Source organism: Glandiceps talaboti, chromosome 13 (genome assembly GCF_964340395.1).
Source record: "Glandiceps talaboti chromosome 13, keGlaTala1.1, whole genome shotgun sequence".
Taxonomy (NCBI): domain Eukaryota; kingdom Metazoa; phylum Hemichordata; class Enteropneusta; family Spengelidae; genus Glandiceps; species Glandiceps talaboti.
The window spans coordinates 3,024,224-3,050,000 of NC_135561.1; the positions used below are offsets into that span (position 1 = coordinate 3,024,224).

At 35.1% G+C, this 25,777-nt stretch overlaps 1 protein-coding gene across 1 annotated transcript in view; it reads left to right on the forward strand.

The window, feature by feature from the left end:
* The first annotated feature begins 6,967 nt into the window (after positions 1-6,967).
* Positions 6,968-25,777, forward strand: part of LOC144444902 (uncharacterized) — a 30,084-nt gene continuing 11,274 nt past the window's right edge. The window contains exons 1-10 of the mRNA XM_078134453.1: positions 6,968-7,064; positions 7,331-7,395; positions 7,908-8,125; positions 10,256-10,338; positions 10,896-11,027; positions 12,963-13,195; positions 15,120-15,236; positions 15,712-15,866; positions 23,727-23,827; positions 24,777-24,844. Of these exons, the coding sequence (XP_077990579.1) occupies positions 6,968-7,064; positions 7,331-7,395; positions 7,908-8,125; positions 10,256-10,338; positions 10,896-11,027; positions 12,963-13,195; positions 15,120-15,236; positions 15,712-15,866; positions 23,727-23,827; positions 24,777-24,844 (1,269 nt within the window). The remainder of the gene's footprint in view (positions 7,065-7,330; positions 7,396-7,907; positions 8,126-10,255; positions 10,339-10,895; positions 11,028-12,962; positions 13,196-15,119; positions 15,237-15,711; positions 15,867-23,726; positions 23,828-24,776; positions 24,845-25,777) is intronic.

Genomic DNA, 25,777 nt, shown 5'->3' on the forward strand with positions numbered 1-25,777 from the left:
ATGTAACTAAATCATTTCAAAATGAAAAACCCTGACGATACATGGGTTCATAATACAAACACCGGTGAAGCAATAACTCAACAATCTAGCCGTCCTCAATCAACACCCGATACAACCGTTCAGGTTGAGTAATAAGCCTTGCACGATCGCTCAGTCCTACGCAGCGGTGTATCTATTCATCATTGTTTTCTAGACAGACCAGATGTGTTCATTCTTTATGAAAACTGTGTCAATATTTAAGCCGAAAAGTCAAGTGGATTATGAATAATTAAAGCACAATAAATATCAATATCACACCCACTTGACATTTATGAGCATAAATTGAATTTACTCAACAATGCAACAGAAGATACCTTAAGTAAAATTAATAGCTATAATGTGACTTTCTTTGATGACCTGACTGGGTATCCTGTTATTGTAGTTTTACAAACACTAATTTGAATATGCATGTCATCAATTCCAAGGCCTAATTATATCGTCTAAGGGCTAACATACAGCTAACCTCTCTTGGTAGTGCAGTCGCAGGGAACAACTCATCGTACATTTGCAGACATGACTTGTTCTACAATTTCAACATTGAGCTTCTGCTTGGCGATTTATATACATTGGGCTAAAAGTGTTCCGTGAGTAGGCATTTCCGTTCGTTCGTTCTTCTCTCTCTCTCTCTCTCTCTCTCTCTCTCTCTCTCTCTCTCTCTCTCTCTCTCTCTCTCTCTCTCTCTCTCTCTCTCTCTCTCTCTCTCTCTCTCTCTCCTTATTTTTTTCAAATTCTGAAGTTAGCATCTGACCCATCGTGTTGTTAAATTATAATTTATTGGTCCTACACTCTGACCTGTTTTATAAAATATGGTTGTGAAAGCAACACCCATCATCTGTGAATGATAGTGACTATGCTCGTAATTAACTATCGTCAAACAACGAAAGCGTTTTTAATGGTTGATAATGTACAAATATGGAACTGGAAATCATGTTTTGGAAAGGAAAACAATCCGTGCATCAATTCATTGGCATTTCACCTCTATCATAGCAGAAAAAAATGTAATACTGTTTCAATTTTTACGTACACAACTATTCGACTAGATAAAATTAATTTTGCATTAGAATATAACATTCCTAATCTTCTAGCATGACCAATATGTATTTACACTCGTTCATTATATTCACAGACTGTTGTTTATCACTAAAATTTCATTTCCTTATACCATACACGTGCTTGTAAAGGATGACATAGATACAGAACAAATATTGGAGATTAATATTGAAGATGGGGAATGTTGTTGCATATGCTAAGTTACATCAAACAAGAAAATAGTCTGAATATGAATATCGATCAATTCATAAATAATTCATACTGTGTGAGACGGTCTTATTACAAGTAACACAATTGCAGCTGTGACAGGTAAAACGAACACACGCCAACTGAAAGAAAGTGAAGGTTGGCTGCCTTATGTGAATAATGAGAAAAAAACTCTTCACATGTTATGTGCACCATCAGTTGCCAACCGCAATGTTTATATTTATACCTACCTACCTACCTACCCACCCACCCACCTACTTACCTACCTATATATCTATCCACCTACTTACCTACCTATATATCTATCTATCTATATATCTATCTATCTATCTATCTATCTATCTATCTATCTATCTATCTATCTATCTGACTATCTATATATATGTCTATCTATCTATCTATCTATCTATCTATCAATGTGTCTATCTAACTATGTCTATCTCTCTCTCTCTCTCTATATATATATATATATATATATATATATATATATATATATATATATCTGTCTATCTGTCTATCTGTCTGTCTGCCCGTCTGCCTGTCTGACTATATCTACATATTTATATGACATATTCGATAAGCTATTTTTACATCGTGTGTGTTTTCGTGTTAGCAATTAGCATGTGTATTGCTATTCAAACTTTCAAACATATCACAGATAAACGATGTTGAGACTATCTTGATATTCAAACAATTTCAATTACACTAAAGCACCGTACTAAATACATCCTGTACATGATAGGACTTCCATGTGTTAATTATATCATTCACAAATAAATGTAAAGTTGAAAAGAGGTGATAGACAAACATTATGCAAGTACCTAGAAAAGTACGTGATGACGTAACCCGTCTTTTGGCAACGAAAATAACATCATATGATCAGACAAAACCATATGTTCCAAACCAACAAATGAGTGTCAATGGTCTGATTTGCATATATACAAATGAACAGGACACGAAATATATATTTATATCTTTAAATAGAACTGTCAGCAGTTCAATGTCTATATATAACATCTACAAATTGTGCAGGTGGACAGGTGTCGTTAATATGACATTCCACCCAATCTACAGTATCATTACCTTAGTACAGTGGATGGGCAGTGACATACAACCCGCGAAATAATATTGGTGTGTTTGCTTGCTCGTGGTAGACTGGAATGAGACAAGTTTCATGCAAAGATTTAGGATGTAATTAGCGTATAACATATCAAAGCATAAACACCGCATGAGCCAGGATCCCATAACTGAAAAAAAATGTTTACTGATAGGATGTCACAAGATATAGCCATCGACTACGACTATTAAGTATGACAATCTTTTTTTTAATTTGAATATTGAATGTATATGTGACACTATAACTTCAAACAAACTAGTCAAAGCGTCGCCTGAGCCTACATCAGAAGAACCACCTGTTGTTTAATTACCAGTCGTTTTATTGTTTTACCTCATTTTGTCATTTTGTCCTTCAATCAGAGTAACTTCATTCAAGAAAACGCACCAGGTTTTTTTCGTGGGTTGTATACCTTACTGACAATTACTTAATATCTGGATTTGCACATTGAAGCTAGCATGATCACACCTCTCCTTTGTTTGTTCAAAATCTATAGCCATGTTATGACTAAACTTACATCATTCTGTCATATCTACTTTGTATTAATCATTCTTGAGCAAGATTATTAGATATTATGAACACGAATTGCGCCATGTGAATGGAAACGTTGCAACCCATAAGACTTGTGCGTACACTTTAATACAAGATGCAAAGTGAATGCAATGTGTGGGTACAAAACTAAGGAAAACAAATGAGTCTTGTAGCTTCAAGCATTATGAAATTTAAAATGTATTAAAAAGTGAAGAAAAGTGGACACCGCCCTTACTTGTGTGCGTGTGTCTGTGTGTCTGTGTAATACACATGACATATGCTTTGGTTCTCCACCTGACAATCGGAAACACACCAACTCTGATAGTGCGTTGAGCTGCTTCTAAATATTTTATGTGACACAAAACAGTTCACATTTCCTTGTCACTCTCTACTCCCTGAATAATTAAAATGGTGGCAATCTATACTTTCAATAAAACACTATAGGATTCCTTTATTCAGCTTAATTTCAGTAGAGTGAATACATTTTGTTGACTTACAATGATCAACATGTATGATTAACACTCACAATACATCGCGATACTTAAACTGAATAGAAATGCCTATTTTTGCTAATATTGAGACAGGCAGCATTATGTTTGTACAATATCCCTTTGATTAACTTCTCTTTCAAAAAAGGTGAAACTTGATACTCTTTTGGGTACCAAAGGAATCAACACTATCCTGTTTATTGTCAAATTGGAAACTTTTATGTGTACAAAGGGAGTGTGGGGAATTGAATGTCATCTACGCCATTCCGTAGCTTGCAATTGGTTGGCAGATAAACACCAAGTGTCTTAAAATGTGGTCTGAGGCTTTGTGACGATGCTAGCAGTGTTGATAGAAAACAGTTGGTATTACTGTAACTATGAATATAACAATAGAAAGGTATGCTTTGTCCTTATTGTTTTGGTGGTGTTTTTGGTGGGGCTTGTGTTGTTGTTGTTGTTGTTGTTGTTGTTGTTGGAGGTGGTGGTGGTGGTGGTGGTGGTGGTGGTGGTGGTGGTGGTGGTGGTGGTGGTGGTGGTGGTGGTAACTATGTTGATACTTACACATCCACACGCTAGGTTTACCTACATACCTACCTACCTACATGCACGCACGCGCGCAGATAGACATACATACATACATACATACATACATACATACATACATACATACATGTATGCACGCACGCACACACACACACACACATATACATACATACATACATACATACATACATACATACATACATACATACATACATACATACATACATACATACATACATACATACATACATACATACATACATACCCAATTCATAAATTATGAAAAGTTGATATGCATGAGCTTTTTAGAATTTCCTTCTTTGTTAGAGATGGAAAGCGGGAGTGTTGTGTATATGAGTGTAATGTACCTTCGAAATATAATTGAAAGAGGGGTAACATCAAAACATATGAGACATATATGTTGGTCAACACTGTAGTGTATAAAAATGAAATGGTAATAAGGACTAGACGGTTTCACAATAATGATCACTTGACGTCTATTTCCTCCTAGGCGATTTTGCACAATAAGGTTACACTCACCTGTGTATATGTGTGTGATGAAGGAGTGTCTTCTTGCTTTATATTGACATTAAAATTAAGGTTCACCAAATATGTACACATACTGACTTGTTATGTGGGATGGGTATGAATCGTGATGTAATCAACCTGTAACTGTGCAATATTTTTTTTGAAATCTGTCCATTCCAGGACCCTATGTAACCTAGCATCTATAAGGGATAACAGGCCATTTTATTTTAGTGCTGGAATTCACACTTTCCAATATATAGTGTGTTTTTATAAATTATTCCCGTTTCAATGTTTCAAAAACCCAAGTCACTGTCTAACCACAATGAATTTACAAGATAAACAACCTCATTTATTTAATGAATACATGCTATTATAATAATTGGTAGCTGGTAGCATGTGAGTAGTATGTAATTAGCAATCAATTCATATGGTTGTTATCATAACAGTGACTCAGATGTGGCCTCATTTAAAGGCGAAAGCCGACTTTTCAATCATTTTCAACAACAACAACAATAACATCGTCGTTTAGCCTCTCTGAAATAGAGACATTAGGCAAATATCTGGCTTAGAAGAGGCCTGAAGACAAAGTTATTAGGAGCTCCTAAACTCTTTAACCCTTGCCCAAGCAATGCTAAGGCAATTATTTAAAGCGATTAGGAGCCCCTAAATGTGTTTGTTTCCCAGCATGCCCCAGTGTACAGAATACCTCTTTCTAAGCCGGGTTATTCAATTCTGATACCAGTTAAACTATAGTTTAAAGAGTCGTCGCGATACAGAGTTGATCTGGTTGGCTGGGTCCTAAACATGACGCAATCCAGCTAACATAAAATCAACCCTACCTTTGTTCCCGATTTAGGAGGAACGTGTTTTTTCAAAACTAAATACATCATCATGGGTTGACTAAAACCTTTACAAAGGTTACTATTTTGATAAAATCACAGTTAATCCGATGATATAAACATTGTCATATAAACCAGGTAAATGTTTAATACAAGAGATGTATGCAGAGAGACTGTGTCCTTTCGATTCGACAACAATCTGCCCATGCATGTACTCACTGACAGGTGTATGACTATATTCTTTCAGTGTGGCTTACTCTGCATAAATGACACAAACATAGCATTGATATCCCAGATCATTCTATTTATTTCTCTTGACATCTTATGAACTCAATGTGTCCATTGTGATTAGTTTACTAATCATTTAATAAAATTGTGAATGCAAACTAATTCTATAGGAAATTGTGAGAGATCTGATGAATAATTCTTCCCCAGAAACATATAAAGGGCTTGGATGAATTAAATATACTTAGCGCGCAATGTATTCATATTCTATAAATTAGCTTATGTACAAATACGATGCCGTATACTACCTTTGTGTGAACGAGATAAATGCCAGTGACCTAGCGAAGGAAACTTTATCTTGATCCCATGTCTGCCTAGAATTGATGATGGTTAATAACGGCGATATTCAAAGGGAATCCTTATGTGTTCAAACAATCAATCAACAAGTGTTAATTGACCTTGAAGAATACTATACAACTAAATGTTTTAGGAGTATTTTGTGTAAGGAAAACGATTAATAGTTAATATCCTAATCAGGACTGATATGGTGAAAGGTTCACAAATGTCAAACGTCGTGTTCTAGCTTTTGTATCAGTGATGGTGGTTTCCAAGGTTACGTGTCTTTCCAAATTGTACCTAAATAAGTTCTTAGGTCAGAGAGAGAGAGAGAGGGGGGGAGGGAGGGGGACATTATCAAACAATACATGGCACATCTTTCGCTTGAATGGTCGAGGAAAAACGATCCATGAAAACACATTGACCTCACACCGTTGCTTTATTTATTTATATATTTATTTTTTGTTTGATGGTCTGTTTTTTGTGTTGTTGTTTTGTTTTGTTTTTTTTGGGGGGGTTTGGGTTTGTTTGTTTGTTTTTTGTTTGTTTGTTTGTTTGTTTGTTTGTTTGTTGTTGTTGTTGTTGTTGTTGTTGTTGTTGTTTTGGGGGGTAGGATATAATTACTTCCGTAAGCTTGCCACTTTCCTGATTTTCGATCTGATACAATATTTCTCACAGTATACTCTTTGGAAAATGTGATTCTCTATTACTAGATGAACTTCTTTAAAAAAAATGTAAACAGTATATATTTGTAATGTTCGACAAGAATTAGGTAACCTGTCTGCAATCATTGTATAATTGTGTCTGCTAAAGTAAAAATTGCTAAGGTCGTGTATTCAGTGTACCGTTCACTAGTTTATTGTATTCGCAACTGTCTAAACGACTGATAAATTGTGCTTTCAATCTTAACAGTTCATTGACATCGCCATATTGCTTATTTATTTGAGGTGTAGTTGTGTCTTTTGTATACTGTATTTGAGCTATATAGATTTCATATTTAGAATGAGTTGGTGTCTTATTTGAACTCTAGCTGATTCTTGTTTCATCTACATTTTGCGTCTTACAGTATGGCACATCAAGGTATAAACCATGAAGTCGAACAAACTAAAGTACTGCAAAAATTGATTGTACCGTACGACAAAAGAGTACGACCTGATGCTCACAGTAAGTTATATACGTTACATACAGTTGGTTAATAATTGCTCCTTATGAACAAACCTGTGTGTGCCTGTGTCTGTCTGTGTCTGTGTCTGTCTGTCTGACTGTCTGTATGTCTGTGTGTATATATGTGTGTGCGTCTGTGTGTGTGGATGTGTATGTGTATGTGTGCGTCTGTGTGTGTGGATATGTGTGTGTGTGTGTGTGTGTGTGTGTGTGTGTGTGTGAAAGTGCATGTGTTTGCATTAATCGTTGTCTCGTTTTATTTTTAGATCCTACATATATACAAATAAGTTTAGATATTAAATCGTTCCACTCGGTATCTGAAACAGATATGGTAAGATATTTCAATGTACACTGTCTTTTCTATGGTAATATCTCTTTTTATATGTATTTCTACACCTTCTATGTTCCCTGCTAACTGTACTATATGATTTGCGTTCAACTTTGTATTGCTGTACATGTTTGTTTTTTCTTTTTTTTTGTATTATGTATAATCATTTATTATATTTTATTTTATATGACATTATATTATACTATGTTATGTTATGTTATGTTACGTTCCTTCCTTTTGTTTACGCACTGCATTATAGTGTATTGTTACAATACTGCATTGCATAGTGTTGTATTGTATCGTATAGTATCGTATCGCATAACATTGTTTTGTACTGTATTGCATTGTATTGTATTGTATTGTATTATTTTGCATTGTATTGTTTTGTATTGTATTGTATTGTATTGTATTATATTGTATTGTATTGTATTGTAATGTATTGTATTGTAATTGCATTGTATTGTATTGTAATTGCATTGTTCAATATGTATTTTTTATTGTTGGTATTTCCATAGGATTTATCCGTTATGTTATACTTTCAACAAGAATGGAACGATCCAAGGTTGAAACATAATTTAACTAAACCTTTGACCTTGACTGGTTCAGTTGCTGACATGATTTGGCTACCAGACACATTCTTTAACGATGCAAAAAAAACTGAAGTACACTCGTCTCCAAAGCCCAACAGCATGCTTCGAATATTTCAAGAAGGTGACATCTTCTACAGCTTACTGTAAGTTTTTTTGCAATTGGTGAATATGGATGATAAGACATAAATTGTGGGATAAGTCTTTCCTTCATTCAGGGAACGAGCAGAATTTACGGCAGGGGCTGGAGAATAAATGGGGGGGGGCATGGAAAAAATTATGATAATCTGAGAGGGGCACATTGAGTTTTTTACTCTCGATTTGTAACTTTTTGGACCATTCGGTGCCATTGTAAATTTTCTTACTTTGCCAGAAGATAGTACACTTCATTTACATGTATTTAATTGAGGCAGGTGATAGCCTCATGTATACGTCTATGTGTCCACCTTAACATCACTCTCACCTAAATATGTTCTTCCCAGCCCTATCCCCACCCTCACCCCCGTCTACACCACTTCGCTTGTCTAAAGTATTTGTTTCATGAGTGAAATATATACTCGGTTTCATCGAAATGTATAATATCGCACTCGCCTGTTGCAATATCCAGATTAGACTCTCTCACAGTCCTTGAAGCTTCGCATAAATAGCTAAAACTTGGGTTGTTTTGTATGTATCTCCTGCATAATTGTACTGAATGTACTAGTATCCCAGTATCCCTAGCCCTGTAATGTGCGCCCTCATCGATCACATAGGGCTAATATTTTGTTGATGTGTCAGGCGAAACAACCCAAGTTTTAGCTATTTATGCGAAGCTTCAAGGACTGTGAGGGAGTCTATATCTAGATATTACACTCGTCTGGTGCAATATCCAGATATTACATTATTTGAACGCAATGATGTTGATTCTAAGCTTTGCAACGCATGTTTACTGATAAATTATACACGTCTAATTATATAAGGCGCAAAATAAGCTTAAGGTATATTTTAGTTTAAGCAGACTTAGATTCATTCCTTTGTTCTCATTTTTTGAGCGTTTGGGGGTTCTGGGTTTGCACGCAAAACTAAAAATAGTACAAACCCCGGAACATTAAATAAGCCCAAAAAACAAAACATATGCATCAACGCTCCAATTACTGCAACTAGTCTCACATTGTGTAAATTGTATGTTGACTTCAATGCCTACACATTGCTTAAATTGGAACTACAAGGAATGTATGCTCCCTGTGGAGTAGTGGTTAGGATTAGCAGTCGGTAGGTTATGGGTTCGAATCCCACTGGAAACAGGGACTCTGGGATAGCCTGTGGACTGACTGGGAAAGCCTTGACAGTTCCACAGCAATGTGCACAGAGCGTGCTACATAGCCCTGTCACGTAGTCCCCAAAACCTGAATTGAACGCAGTAGAATTATGTGATTATGTGTGATTGTGTATATATGTCTCCATAAAATAAAATCGCTGGTCGCTGGGAGCAATTCCCAACAAACAAACAAACAAACAAACAAACAAACAAACAAACAAACAAACAAACAAACAAACACACACACACACACACACACACACACACAAATATATATATATATATATACGGTCCATCAGAAAAAAATGGGCGTGGGATACAGATTTTGAAACACGTATTACATGTAGCACTATTGGTGCACTGATTGCTAATGAAATGACTGGATAACAATCTGACTTTGAAACAGAGAAATAGACAGCTCAATGGCCAGTTAAATCGTGTAGGCTTTAGAGTCAATTTCTGACCTTGTGGACTAATACAATGATTTTACAACATCAAGTTATAACATTTAGAGGTCACGAGGTTTCAATTGTACTCGTCACTCTATCCCCGAAATCGTGGAGAAGCTATAATTACCATCTTTACAAACTCTGTCAGGTACAAGTGAAGGTATAACTATACAACAGCTCTAAGAGAGCAATACAATATACAATATACAATATACAATATACAATGACAAAATTTCTGTACACACGTGTTCCATAATACAAGTGCTCACACCGAATTGCTAATTTGTTAACACGTCTTCGAACCCTACTTTTCAATGGGTGACCACATACAGGTGTGTTTGATGTCCATTCAACATCATATTTTTGAACCCTTTCAGTAGCGTTAAGATAAAGGGAAGACAAATATTGTCAACATTTCAAAATGTTTCCCAGTTACTAGCAAACTCTCAAGAGACCCTTGAATCTATTGAAACGCCTTCAAACCAAACAGCACATACTAACATGTCGTTGGATTTTTTATTTGTTAACAGAATGAGTCTGACGTCATCCTGCCATATGGATCTGCGCATGTTCCCTTTTGATGTCCAGATATGCCAAACTAGGGTGTCTTCCTGTAAGTATTGGATACCGTCTTACCTCATGCACCTGTCTCATAACAGTGTTCATCATGTGATCTGTAGTATATTGAGCAACAAGAGTTTCATTGCATGTTGACTTTGTTAGTTCAAAGGGTTCATGCTCATGTTAAAGGGGAATACCATCCAAGCAAATAAAGGCCATTTTCGTAAACTTCAGGGTCATTTCATTATTTTACATCTATCACATAAATTTCGCATGATTGCCAAGAAACACCACATTCAACCTTACGCTACCATCATTGCTCTGTGACTGTCTTAGAAATGTTCCAATGATGCCTCATGGGAGTCACCAGGCATGCATATGTGTTAAATGAACAATAAATATTCCTGACTCCTCAGTGCTTATTACTTTCAATTAAAATCCATGAACATTTACTGTGCCGCTAATACAAGTACATGTATGCTTACTCCCATGATGCAACGCTAAACCACTGCTGGGGCGGTGAATCGTGTGAAACAAATTTCAATTTGGCGTTTCTGGCAATCGCGGCAAGTTATTCAATGTTAAAATAACAAAGTATTTGCATTCCAGACGCGTACACGGCAGATGATATTCTAGTAAAGTGGTCCCCAAATACCGTCAAAGTCAGCGACGAAGTTATGTTGCCGCAATATCACTTGACTGCTCAACAGCCGACTGACGGATATGAACAATTAGTGACAGGTAAGGGCACACTTTACATTCATCATTTAACTGGGGTTTTAAGAAATATAATTTTGTCAACTTATTATCATCTATTTTATTATTACAAATATACATAATACCACCTGTTGGAGATTTTTATTCGGAAAATTATATGCCGCTAAGGGACCGGTCAGTTTCTTCGACCGGGGGGTGGATTGTTAGGGGTCACCCTCTTTTTGGAATTGGTAGCGGGGGGGGTCATCCTATTTTGAAAATTTTGGATAAAGGGGTTCATTGTGTTTTGGATTTTGATGGAAGAAAAATCCACGAATCTCAGTGGCATGACATTGTCTGAACTGTGGACTTGATAGTTTATAAAAGAAGTTAATCTAAAATGTTCTACTCTTCAGTATGAAGGGATTACTACATTTCGGACACTATATGTTATCGACACTACAAATCACCACATTTCATCAGATTCCAGTTTCTATTATGCATAATAGGTGTGAGCACCTATCTATAGTTCTCTAACATACCAGTGACTTTACTGTGTCTGCAATTGTAATACCAACTTCTCCCTGCCAATGATACAACCATCAGATGTGTTGACCTTTACTATAATGATGCCATTTAAATTTTTTTAAGAACTATTTCAACCCTATGTGTAAAGAATAGTGTAATTTCTGACACTTGATGGTGTTGTCTTATAAAAGCTTGGAAGTTGTCTGAAGGGCTTTGAATAGCCTAAAAGTTGGCTTTACAAGTTTTTAAAAATAAAGAAACTCCAGAACTTCTAGGGGGTTGACCCCCCCCCCCGGACCCTCACAAGAGGTGGACATATCCCAGTCTGAAACTCTTCCCTCTCAGTCCTACTGTCAGGATGCTATTAAACTTTTTTCAATATGTAGTTGCTTTTTACATGTTGGTGCTATCCTGTAAACCGTGGAAATATTGTCTGAAATGGTCTGAATAGCCTACAAATTGGTTTTAAAAGTAAAAATCCTCCAGAACTAGGAACCCCCCAACCCTTGGAAATTTCACATATTCCCCATCTCAAGCTCTTCCCCCAACTTTTTACTATCAAGATGTTATTAAACTTTAAAAACAGCAATTTCAAGACTATGTAGTTGCTATAATTATATGTTGGTGCTGTCTTCGAAACTCTTAAAATTATTGCCCAAAACAGTCTGAGTAGCCTAAAAATTGGGTATAAGTGTCAAATAAACCTCCAGATCTTCTAAGACCCCCATTAGAGGTGTATATATTCCCAATACAAAGCTTTCTCCTACTTTTTACTGTCAAGCTGCTATTACACTTCGTTTGATGCTATCATTAAAGTATTTAGTCAAGCAGTCCACTCTGATTCACGATCGAATACCTGTCATGTAAATATGATATATGATGGGTCACTATGTTTTAGAATTGAGAGATAGGGGGTCAGCCTTTTTCTTGTTTTACAGAGAGGGGGTCAGTGACTTTTCGTCGGCCCGATGGAAAAAATCCACCGACCCCCCCCCCCCCCGGCTGGAGAAACTGACCGGTCCCTAATTTCAAAGAAATAAGATTAAAATTTCGGCATTTAAACCAAATTACTCGCAACGTAAAATATTGAAAGATATCTGTCAATGAATGGTCAATTATTTATGCAAGTCACGTACAATTCATTCAAGGTTTAAGCTTACAAGCGGAGTTTCTAGAAAGTACTGTGTGACAATTCAATCTAAATTGTCAAAGTACATTCTAGAAACTCCGTTTGCCAACTCAAACCTTGAATATTATTACTGCTCGAGGGCCTTCATTTCACCCTCTTTTTGATTTAAAATTCGTCTTCAGACTTCAGGCAGATAGTCAACTGGCGTCAGTTGAGTCTGATTCATTGTCAGAACCTTTGTTAGATTGCATCTATATTGAAGTGTTGAGAGATTTAAATGAAGATGGAATATTAAATAGTAGATATACTTATTTGATCCGCAGGCAACGTCAGCGTTGTTAAGATATCGTTTGTACTTGAACGCCAACTAGGATTCTATCTGCTGCAAGTATACATGCCAAGTGGAGCCCTGGTAATTATTGCCTGGCTGACTTTGTGGATTGATGCATTAGTGTGTTCCCCAACAAGGGCATCCCTTGCAATCACAACAATGTTGGCCCTTGTTACACAATCAACCTGGCTACGAAGCGAGATACCCAAGGTAGCATACATTACGGTATGTTGTCTCTCTACTCAATCAGTAAAACTAAACTCCCTGTGGCTACATCGATAGACTTTTGTATGTTTGCAACACTTAAATTAAACCTGGATGAAATAGTGAAAGAGGCACTGGCTCTAAACATTGTGAATTTGTGTATGATGTGTGTTGTTACTTCTGCTCCATCTATCCATTTATAACAATCTAATTTTGAATCATTATGTCAAGTAACTGGTAGAGTTCCCGCCTGATATTCAGATATGGCACAAACAGACGTATTCAACTTTCTCACTGTCGATGCCCGCAATGTATTGTTTGTGTATGTGCTTGTACACTGGCTTCGGTATACATGTACATCGCCATCGTCAGTCTGTTTGTTTGCACGGAATTGGGTCACTTTAACATTCGGTTACTAAAACCTCTGCCTTACCTTTAAACCGACGTCCCACTCTCGTGACTATATACACATATTTACTTCACAACTTTGCATTCAACACCACTTATGTTAACATTTTAGTCTTTTCCATCTCCTTCACAAAATAATGATGAAGTAAGCTTTTGCTCTGTGTTCCAAACATTACTACGTTTTCATTACACAAAACTAATATACCAACAAAAGCCAATTTGTGGAATAGAAATAGTAGACTTCCTGTGTTTAACAAGAGGTTCAACCTGTTTCCAGCATTATGACGTACTGTACACATTTCTCCCACAATGTCACAGAAAGGTGACCATTCGCATTAAACTGTAAGATCAGTGAATGACCTTATGTCAAAATCCATTGAACAAATGTCACTTATACTTCTTGGGTGACGTGTCTTGCGTTTCGTTCAATTAGTCAGAAGCTTGTTACTATCAAACAGTGGACCAATCCAGAATGTTCGGCGTGTCGTCAAATTCAGGTCTTATCGCATTGCATCAGGTGTGAGACATACAACCCGTGCACTGCAAAACTTAACAATTTGAACAATGTGTGTATTAAGGGTGCGTGACTAGCGTTTAATTCAATCTAGCCAAGAGAAAGTAATGACTATTGTTGTTGTTGTAGAATAATAACATATATAGTTATCTAAGAAAGTTTGCAATAGGCTAATTCGATTAAAGTCGACTTTCACGATCAGTGCTAAAATTACCGAGTTATCAGCTCAAGCAGTGTTGTATTGAATATAGGGGTGGTGACCATTGTATCGACCGTCATCGGCCTAATAGCAGTAGTCTGATCTGAAGGCGTTATTTGTTTGAAAGCTATCATAGTTGAAACAATACACTTTGTTTCAAAATTCAGTTAAAAGTAGAAGGCTTTGCTTGCCATGGATGCGTCACCCAGTCCTTGTCATAAGTCAAATTCTGTTCAGGGTTCGATGCAATAATGCATTTTCATATGCCGAAAAAGGGAAAGTGTGGGCAAAATTTAAATTGTATGCTATAAAGCAAAGTTAAAATAGACACTTGGCGGCGCTCTTGCCATCTGATGGTCAGTTAACCGTTGCATTAACTTTCAGGTTACCTTTTTCAAGTGGATAGAATTGATTGACTGACTGACTGACTGACTGACTGACTGACTGACTATTCTTCAGACAGACAGACAGACAGACAGACAGACAGACAGACAGACAGGCAGGCATACATACACTTACTTACTTACTTACTTACTTACTTACTTACTTACTTACTGACTTACTTACTTACTTACTAGACATCCCAGTGACTAGCCTGAATACAATGACTAAAACACTGACAGGTGGTGAGCGACTGACGGATAGGGTGATTGGTTGATGAATGGTAGGATGGATGACTTGCCCCAAGCTGTGTGTTATGTTATACCGTAAAATTGATGGCACTGATTCTAGAGTTTCAAATGGATTTGCTAAATCGACTATATACAATCTACAGGAAACTGTATACTGTGAATTTAATTGGGCCTTTTTCTTTCAACTTTAAGGCCCTGGATGTATGGCTGGTGACATGTCAGATATTAGTATTCTTAATACTCCTGCAGTTTACAACAGTATATTATTTGAAGAAGTTAAATGCAAAGAAAAGGACTTCTCAGAAGATGGTAATAAAACATCGAAACATAGTAAGTTATAGTGTATCAAGATGTTGATGAATAAAATTGTAAACACTGCACTCATTCAATTTAGGAAGTGTAATAAGAACTTACGTTCAGTAAATGATTGAAGCTAAATACCTTCAATCACACACAAAACACACTCGCGTCATATAAAGTATTTTGTTAGTTTGTTTATTTATGTATGTATTTATGTATGTATGTATGTATGTACGTATGTATGTATGTATGTATGTATGTATGTATGTATGTATGTATGCATGAATGCATGTAGATAGATAGATAGATAGATAGATAGATAGATAGATAGATAGATAGATTGATTGATTGATTGATTGATTGATTATTTGATTGATTGATTGATTGATTGATTGATTGATTGATTGATTGATTGATTGATTGATTGATTGATTTTACGTATACCTTTACTGTTTTCCTTAACATTTGTTTTCTTATCGGTTAGGCTACAGACGATGTCGAAGCTGAACGCTACAACACAAGGCGTAATTCAAGACGCAAAGTCTATGAAACGGGACATACTGCTAGATGTGAAGAAAACAACACAGGAAACAACTCAAACAAGGAATACTTTCATCTATTGGAACAGAGAAATTGTCCGTTGGTATCATCAACAAATACTGGAAGTTGCTACATAACACAAAAAACATCAAATACAATGAGATACGTCATGACATCCCAAATAGATAAATACAGTCGAATTCTTTTCCTTGCAGTTTTTGTGATTTTCAATGCAATTTATTGGCCAGCATACACAGTTATGATGTACACGCATGTATAGCCAGCTACATGGCTTATATGTTACTGTTTAAATCATGTAAAATCTTACAATTGTAAAGATCCGTATCTTGCCTATCATTTCATCATATGTCGGCTTCTTTATAATTTTACCTCCCGTAAGGGGAGGTATTGAAAAGGCGATGTCTCTGTGAAAGAGTTTAGTTTATGAATTTTGATTATCTACAGTTCATTAACGTTCATTCCCAAAAGGAAGGGGTTTTAGGAATTACATTTCGTAGGATTGCATATATAATGTATATTCTACACTAGTCTAGATTGGGGTCCCTAATCCCTTGGTGGTCCCTTCTTTTTAGAATATACATGTAAACCCCAAGCATGAGAACTGAGAGCGCCATATCTTGAGTCTTGAGTGACTGAGTCATGAGTTATAATTAGTAGATCCTAAATTATATGTAATTAGTGAGGTAGAGTGAGGCGGGAAAGCCTGAATAAGAAAACACTTACTTTCCATGAATAGTTTTTATCACAGAGCAGCGCATGTTCAGAATTTTACCTAAGCATTTTACAATTTATGTTTAGTGTTTTATATCACGATTTTATATTGTATTGTGTTGTATTGTTCTACACCTGACAGTGTATGTACATTTTGTATTGTATTGTATTGTATTGTGTTGTATTGTATTGTATTGTTCTACACCTGTATGTGCATTTCATATTGTATTGTGTGGTATTGTTCTACACCTGACAGTGTATGTACATTTTATATTGTATTGTGTTGTGTTGTATTGCATTGTTCTGCACCTGAATGTACATTTTGTCATAGGTATTTTTTATGTCCATACCAAGACACAATCCTAGTCATATTGGTCATTCTAATTTTATCTAATGTAACATTGTGATAGGCGTCAGCCCGGGTTAGAAGGCAATTAAGCCTGAATCACGATTCTGTAAAAATGTATAGGAGTCGGTAGCATACAAGCTGGTAATCAGAAGTGTATGGGTTAGGAATCATGAGTAACTAGGTTTGGAGACAATGGAATCCGAGTTACGAGTCGAAGAATCCGAGTTAGGAGTCGTATAATCCGAGTTAGGGGTCAATCGAACTCGAGCTAGCAGTCAGGGGAATTTGAGTGAGAGTTCGGGTTGGAGTCAATGACATCTGAATCAGGAGCTGCATGTTGCTGCATCGTAGACAGTGGGGAGGAACTGTATCTATTTGCATAAGAAATGTACCCATTGTAATTCAGATTTGTAATATTCTTAATTCGAAAAATGCGTAAAATTAATGTGTTGCTTGGAAATGAACAGCTATAAGTGTTGATTTACTCTTACATATCTTATTAATAATTTAATGATATCAATATATGAGCATTTATACAATTTTAAAAATAATTTGTTAAATGAAGAATTTCGCCCATTTCAACAATTTACTATCCATTCTTATGCACATTTGTAATACTGTAACAATATTCTCGAACTCACAATGTACATACATACATACATACATACATACATACATACATACATACACACACACACACATACATACATACATACATACATACATACATACATACATACATACATACATACATAGACACAAACACACTAGTATATACGCACATTCATTCACACGCACGCACAGGCACACACGCACGCACACACCCACACACACACACACACACAGCCCATCCATATAATTATATGAATTATATTTGCAAATAACCGTAGAAAAAACATCGAGTTGAAGTAAAGTAGAGTTATATTGTGTTTTCAGTAAACCCGCTTGTGTCTCTGTATGATCTTTAGTGTTTACTTGTACTATAGGCCAGAGGCCACATTACTGAATAAAATATCATATCATATCATATCATATGTATTATATATATGTAATAAGAAAATAGGAAATCCGACATATTTATCAACAACCGTGTAAAAGTTCAAAGGTCATAAATATGACCAATGTTTTCAATAATATACCATGATATTGTAAGATTGTCAGTCAGACCATTGTGTATCACCATGTGTGCCCATTGTAGTAGTTATTGTAAGTTGTTACATTGTCAGTTTTTTTCAAATTGTGTCTTTCGTCATTAGATTTGGTTGCTTACTTGATTTAGAATGTGATCATCAATATTCAAATAAAAGGCGCAAAACAGCGGAAATTTTGCCTGGTAGTATTAGTGTTCTTTACCCTTTGTGCATGCAGGTTTATCAGTTTGTATTTATGTATTGAAGTTAAATCTACTAATGACAAATAATGTACCAACAGTAATAATGAGGGTTTAACTGGAAAGTTATCATAACAAACTCAAGGTATAAGACGGAATAATAAAGAACTTGATTATATTCGATCAAGGAATTCTGAAATTCCCATATTATAAAGTCAAACTTATATGGAAGTACGTACAGGAAAGTTGATATCAGCACAGTGTGATAGAGGCTTTTGTTTGAGTATCACAAACAACCAAAAGTTGCATTTTTCCGACAGATTGTATGTACCCTAGAATTCTGTTAGTTTACACCATGAATAATTCAAGCGACATACCCATATAATGACCTGTAGATAGACGCATAGGTATGCTGGTACTTTTGAATACAGGTATATACTCGTATCAATAACAGAACTGCATTACTCAAACTCTAAGAACGGTAACTGGAAATAAACTGTCACACAAATGTTATACGGTTCTAAATCAAAAACGTATGTGTGCGTTTGCTGAATGTCGCTTGAACACTACATACACAGTCAAATTATGAAATTCTCAATTACATGCAACACTCATCACCTAAATTTAGATGTGATACCAGCTTATAACGTACACTCTACGATCTCTCTTCTAACCGTAACAACAAATTGGCTAAGGGCAATTATTGCAAAGTATTCGACGTTGTACGACCTTATTCTGGATCAAAGCATCCTGAAACAAACTATACGCACAGAGTCAATAAACGGGAAATGTCAAAATGAAACACTGTACTGGTGGTGCTCCCAAAGGTTCATGGATACCTACTTGGCTAGCATCTATGTATCCGCTCCATAAACGACATCACAGATTTAGAATCGAAGCATTTGGGCAGAAGTTTGGTGCATCAAAAGTGCAAAGTTATGAACACATACACACACTGCTTGGCACGACACTGGATGAAGTCAAAGGAGTTACGTTCTTGGTCATCGTCGTTCAATACAATCTTTATAAAAAAAAATGGGAGCAGCAAACACTTCATGCAGCCACAAAATTCACACAGACTTTAATGAAAGATACCTATATCATTGTTCTAAAACTATCAAAGAAAAACTGTACAAAACTCTAGTCCAACCACATCTCAAATACGCTTTAGCATCTTGGAATCCACTAAACAAAAAACAATATTGAAACCCTAAAAAAGTTCAACACAGAGATTTCACACGGGTTATAAGCTCTAATCAAGTGCTACACATACGTTAAAAAGATTTTAGTGGGACACTCTGGAAGTTAAAACACATCACAATGTTTTGTAATTCTCCACAAAATGCTGTATAACAAATATAGGCATAAATCCAGACAATTACCTAAAGTCAGCACAACTAGAAGAACTCACAGCAGACAATTTGAAAATATTCAGCACACATCAACCCCTTTCATCCAATTCCTCTTCCCAGACGTCTTGATATTATGATCTACCACAAACAATTAATAATCGAAATAACACCATACGATACATTTAAAACCATAAAAGGTAAGCCATCCTTGAATCCCATATACTTGTTCACTACCCCAACATGTTACAGTCCTTACTGGACTGTTCTTGGATGTGAAGGCCACAAGGTACAATAATCAGTTTTATCAATTCGTCGCCAGCGAGGAGAGGTGTGACAAGAGATCTACTTGTAGTACAGCCTGTGTTGTTGGTCATGTTTGACGAGTAAAATGAAGCATGCTGTGTTGCTGGTCATATATGTTATGCACATGCAAATAGATGAGGTATAATTTCATCAGTTTCTCCCGTAAACCTTGAGAATGCTTGACACTGTGTTTGTTGTGGAAAAGATTGACATTGTTTGTGGAAAAGAAGTATTCCTTTTGAACCAAGCAAGAAGGATCCCATCTAGTTCTGGTATCTTCATTTCTCTACGTCTGTATGTATTTTCATACTTGGCTGTGCCCCAATCTACCAGCTGAGTACTGAGTGTTCACAACGAATGTAAACTGCTTATGTTTGGTTATCATTGTTCATATCATTGTTCTGAATACGACGTCGTGCTCTTTTGGTCTCCTTATTGATGTTCTGTCGTCGTGATATTTCCTGATAAACCACTTCTTCATTCTTGCCATATCTTAGGTTGATGTGTTGAACTTGCAAAGAGAAACATGAATGCCAAACAGCACAAAGTCCTAAACAAGAAGTCAACATCTCACAATCTTCTAAACAGGACAGTGGGGATCCTTATTAGGTTTTCCCACATGTCGTGCAAAGGGAAAACCTCTGCTCCGTGTCGTATTTCTCACTGTGATATGACAGGGTTTACATGCCAAAAACAAACTGTTTAACACAAGGATTGCAATTCGTGATCCATGGCTCATGCTAGTAGGTACATCCCCGTGTTAATATTTATAGATACATTCTTGAATACATACACACATTGTCTGTTTCATACTCTAAAATAATGTAAATGTCGGTTTGAAGGAAAATATCGTTCGAATTGATCCCTGGCTAGCACTTCTAGTCACTATTGCTAACTACGATTTGAAGAACAGTAATTATCCAATCACAGGTTCACGACAAAATGTCATTCAAACTAGCTTTTCCACGCCTTATTTCGCTAACATGAATATTCATATCACCCTAAAGCGCCCTCAACATTTAACGTGATCAAATACTATGATTTCAATCATTTACACCGTCATCTCTAGAATCAATATAATCGAAATATTTGTTCAATAAATTAATAATTTATTATTATTATTATTATTATTATTATTATTATTATTATTATTATTATTATTAATATTATTATTATTATTATTATTATTATTATTATTATTATTATTATTATTATTATTATTATTATTATTATTATTATAAATCGAGAACCCGCAACCGTATCATGTTCTTCTTAAAATAGTGCATCATTGAATCTCCGTTGATACCATTTGTCCCTCACTGAACTCCATCCTTAATATCAGAACTATTAAATCCAACCCATTTCAATTCATGTTGTAAACATACAGAAGACTAAAGAATACAACTCGATCTCCTATTTTGTACCAACGTTCGTCTCATCACCACATGTTTAATTTATACCTTCACTTTTAAATTAAACAGCCTCGCTTATGATAATGTTTTATTATATTAGGTCACGACTGCAGGGGAAACAAAAAACATAATTAGTCCTAATGTGGGTAGAATTAATTTACTTGAGATGAAGTCATATTCGGGTCCATTAGACATAACGCTCAGATAGAGAAGATGGAGGTGTATGCTCTGTTTGTGATCCTTATTTACGTTTTCACGGAAGCAGTGTATTGGTAGGTAGCCCTTTCTGATTCTTCTATTGTATCCCTATCTATGGGTTACTCATTATATTTTATTTACATGTGTTATTCTATAATTTACTGGTACTGCCTTATTGCACTCAGTAGACAACTAGCTCTTAATCTTAATTTCTGAAGTGATCATATGTACGTGTAAATTCTTGGGAATGGATATATATTTCTGATAACAGGTAAGCAATGTACAAAAGAAACATCAGTTTAATGGATCGTACTCATTTATTTTCGACGATGCTAGTTTAGTATACGGTAGGTAGGAAAGGAATAAAATACAAAATATGTATTTCTATCTTTAAGCATAACGTATATTTGTTTTATCATTTAGTTATTGTTTCTCTCTTAACTACAATGTTTTAATTGACTGGTTCACATCGGTGTATGTGACTTCATACATATGTAATTAACACGGGCGCTACATTAGGGAGATTAGTTACTGGCACGTTGCCACGTGATCGTCAACTTACACTTAAATTCTTGAAATGAAGAGACAACACGTTTTGAGTAAATGTGCCCTTGTGTGTGCTTATATATATGTGCCTGTCTGTGTATGTATATCTATATAAAAAAACACTCGTCTTCACTCCATTCAAGTACGTTTATCCACCAAAAATGTGTGATACCAAAAGGTCAAATGTCACTTCTTGATTGATTGATTGAAGGCAATACATCTTAATCGTGAAATGATGATAACTCCATTAATCTTATCTGGCAACATTCTAGTATATGCAATCTTGTAACTGGATAACCTATTTGCATAAACCTGATGCATATAAAAAAGTGACTCATCATCAATCATTCAAATTGATTACTCGTGTGTTATATGCCTTAAAAGAAAATATGACATTTAGAAAATAGGTTCACCTTGCAAAATTCTACCCTGAAACAAGGTAAAAGTCCAAAGTCTAATTAATATCAATAGAGAGTGTGTCACCTAGGAAACAATCACCTGTATTTGTAAGCAGTTGTTGTAATTCTATATTAAACCAATAATGTAACCAAAATTTATAGTTTACAGGTTATTAGAGCTGCATTTTAGCAGTTTAGAATACTCTGACTGTTGTTATTATAGTAATGAAAATTAAAATTTAGTGCTGACAGTTTTACTTAATTGGATTTGATTACATATATTCAACGTAGCGTCAATAAATTTGATGTATGATCAAGGTCATTAAGGATCTGATGACATTACAAAAGAGGAGTATTTTCAATATGGCTATGAATGTCAAGTTTAGATACACCAGTATTTCTCCTTTTAAAAGGTTTATATTGTATATTAGAACCCACTCAATAGATGCGGCCATCTGCGAAAAATGAAACAGAAAGGTGAATGGTGTAATGCATTTGCTGTATCCTTTGGTGTGGTCAGGATTACACTAAAACGGCAGAGATGCTCTGGGCCATACACTCAAACCCTTGGCATTCAGGCAATACATGCCACCAGAAATAAACTGTTAATAACCTTTTCAGATACTTTGATCAAGAAAGCTCAAACCCATTATCACTTAAATCATTGGAAATACTTAGGCGCCACCTTACAATATTTTCAATTAGTAGGTCAAAATTATATCAAGATTAAACCATTTTAGAATCCAATATGGCCACTGAATACTGTATTAACTCTATCAGGATATAAAAGATTATCAATTCCTTTGTAAACAAGACGGTGGGTCCCAAAATTTCTTTTTATTATTTGAAAGGGTCGGGAACAAGCTTCCACATGACAGAGTGTGGAGAGATTTTAAGGATGAAATTGGTCAGCGAAGCGCACTCTGCTACCTTAAATAAATTATCCCTTCAGTACCTGTCCAGCAAAACACTCATGGTGTCGCTCACTTAATTACATATGTAGTAGTACTTGTAAACACAATGCTCGTGAAGTCTTAATTTGACGGTTACATTTACAGCTGAAGGTCCTAAATTAGTTCTTAGTTAAATGTACGTACACATTGTTACTGTAATGCTCATAGAATACGCCAGGTCGACGTTATTATATTTCTCACATGCTTTGTGAACAACTCGGAGACATGGATTTGATATTTCATACATTCATTCTGGTAGAGTTCAAATAAATATTGCTAAATATAAGTTAGACATAGCACTTCATATTCACATATTAAATAATGTTACTCTTTTTGACTTTGTTGATAAAATATCACAAATAGACATAGTTGTATTTTATTTCCAGTTCGGACACTGTATATGAAGATAAGTCTATAAAGAGGGAGACAGAACTGCTCTTGAATCTATTACATCCGTATGACGCTAGAGTAAGACCAAACAATCATGGTAAGCATAGAAAGATGTATCAATATTTACTTGTATTTGGGATTAATACTACTTTGACTTGTAATCTACAGGCAACACTGGTTTTCTAAATGTTACTGCAGAAAGACTCCCCAATCGTCACACATACACATACACATACACATACACATACACAGACACAGACACAGACACACACACATACATACATACACACACACACACATACATACATACATACATACATACATACATACATACATACATACATACATACATACATACATACATACATACATACATACATACATACACACATACACATACACAAACACACAGACACACAGATACACATGCACACACAGACAGACACACATACGCATACACACAGACAGACACACATACATACATACATACATACATACATACATACATACATACAAACATACATACATACATACATACATACATACATACATACATACATACATCATACATACATACATACATACATACATACATACATACATACATACATACACACACACATACACACACATACACACATACACACACATACATATATATATATATATATATATATATATATATATATATATATATATATATATATATATATATATATATATATATATATATATATATATATATATATATATATATATATATATTACTTTCGGCTTTTCCATGATTTTTCATTCTTTACCTTCTACGAAAACAACAGCTGTTAAGTGATTATTATATAAACACTATTTATCTTAGTGGCTTGACTCGATTAGTTTATATTTGACAATTTTCTAGCTTCTCTCCTGCTGTTTTGTTACATGTACATAGATGTCCAAAGCGAATTGAATATATTATTTGTGCTGCGCTGTTATTTGTAATTAAGTAAATGTCATATGTAACTTGACATTTTTCTAAAGATTTTTTTTTTACTGCGGTGTCTTCATAGGTAAGCCAGTGACAATCCACATCGGATTAGATATCGTATCATTCCAGTCAGTTTCTGAAACTGATATGGTAAGTTTAACATTTGTCATAATATTTACATTTTACAGAGAATGGCCTTTCAGTATACGTATTTGTTATATTAGTTGGAAACTTTAACGTTACCCGGATTGCTAAAATGACACTGTCTTAAGTTATATATTTTAGTAATTTTTTGTTACTTTGATATAGAAATAAAAGCTCAATTTGATTCAAAATTTAAACATTTGTTCCAATTATGCAATGAAAATAACTTCCAGATCACTATGTTTTGAATATTAATATTTTACATATGGTCTGCTGTATGTGGAGTTCAACAATATTGAAAATACAAATAATTACCTGTATATACATATACAACATTTCGTCTAGTCATACTTGAATGCAATGAATGTCTCTGGAATATCATATATTATTCATCGAGATTAGTTTATTGGTAGTGCCGCACTTGTACGCAAATACACAGAGATATAAATAGATACACATATATACAGATACGTACATACATAGATACATAGAGACAGACAGACAGACAGACAGACAGACAGACAGACAGACAGACAGACAGACAGACAGACAGACAGACAGACAGATAGATAGATAGATAGATAGATAGATAGATAGATAGATAGATAGATAGATAGATAGATAGATAGACGGACAGACGGACGAGCAGACAGGCATACATACATACATACATACATACATACATACATACATACATACACACACACACACACACACACATACACACACACACACACACATACATACATACATACATACATACATACATACATACATACATACATACATACATACATACATACATACATACATACATACATACATACACTGTAAATTTGTGGGTACTTTCCATTAATCAAATTCATAGATACATGATGATAGAAATATCGGACGAGTCTTGTTCGGTGTTTATTACTAAATGTCAAAATTATGATTGAT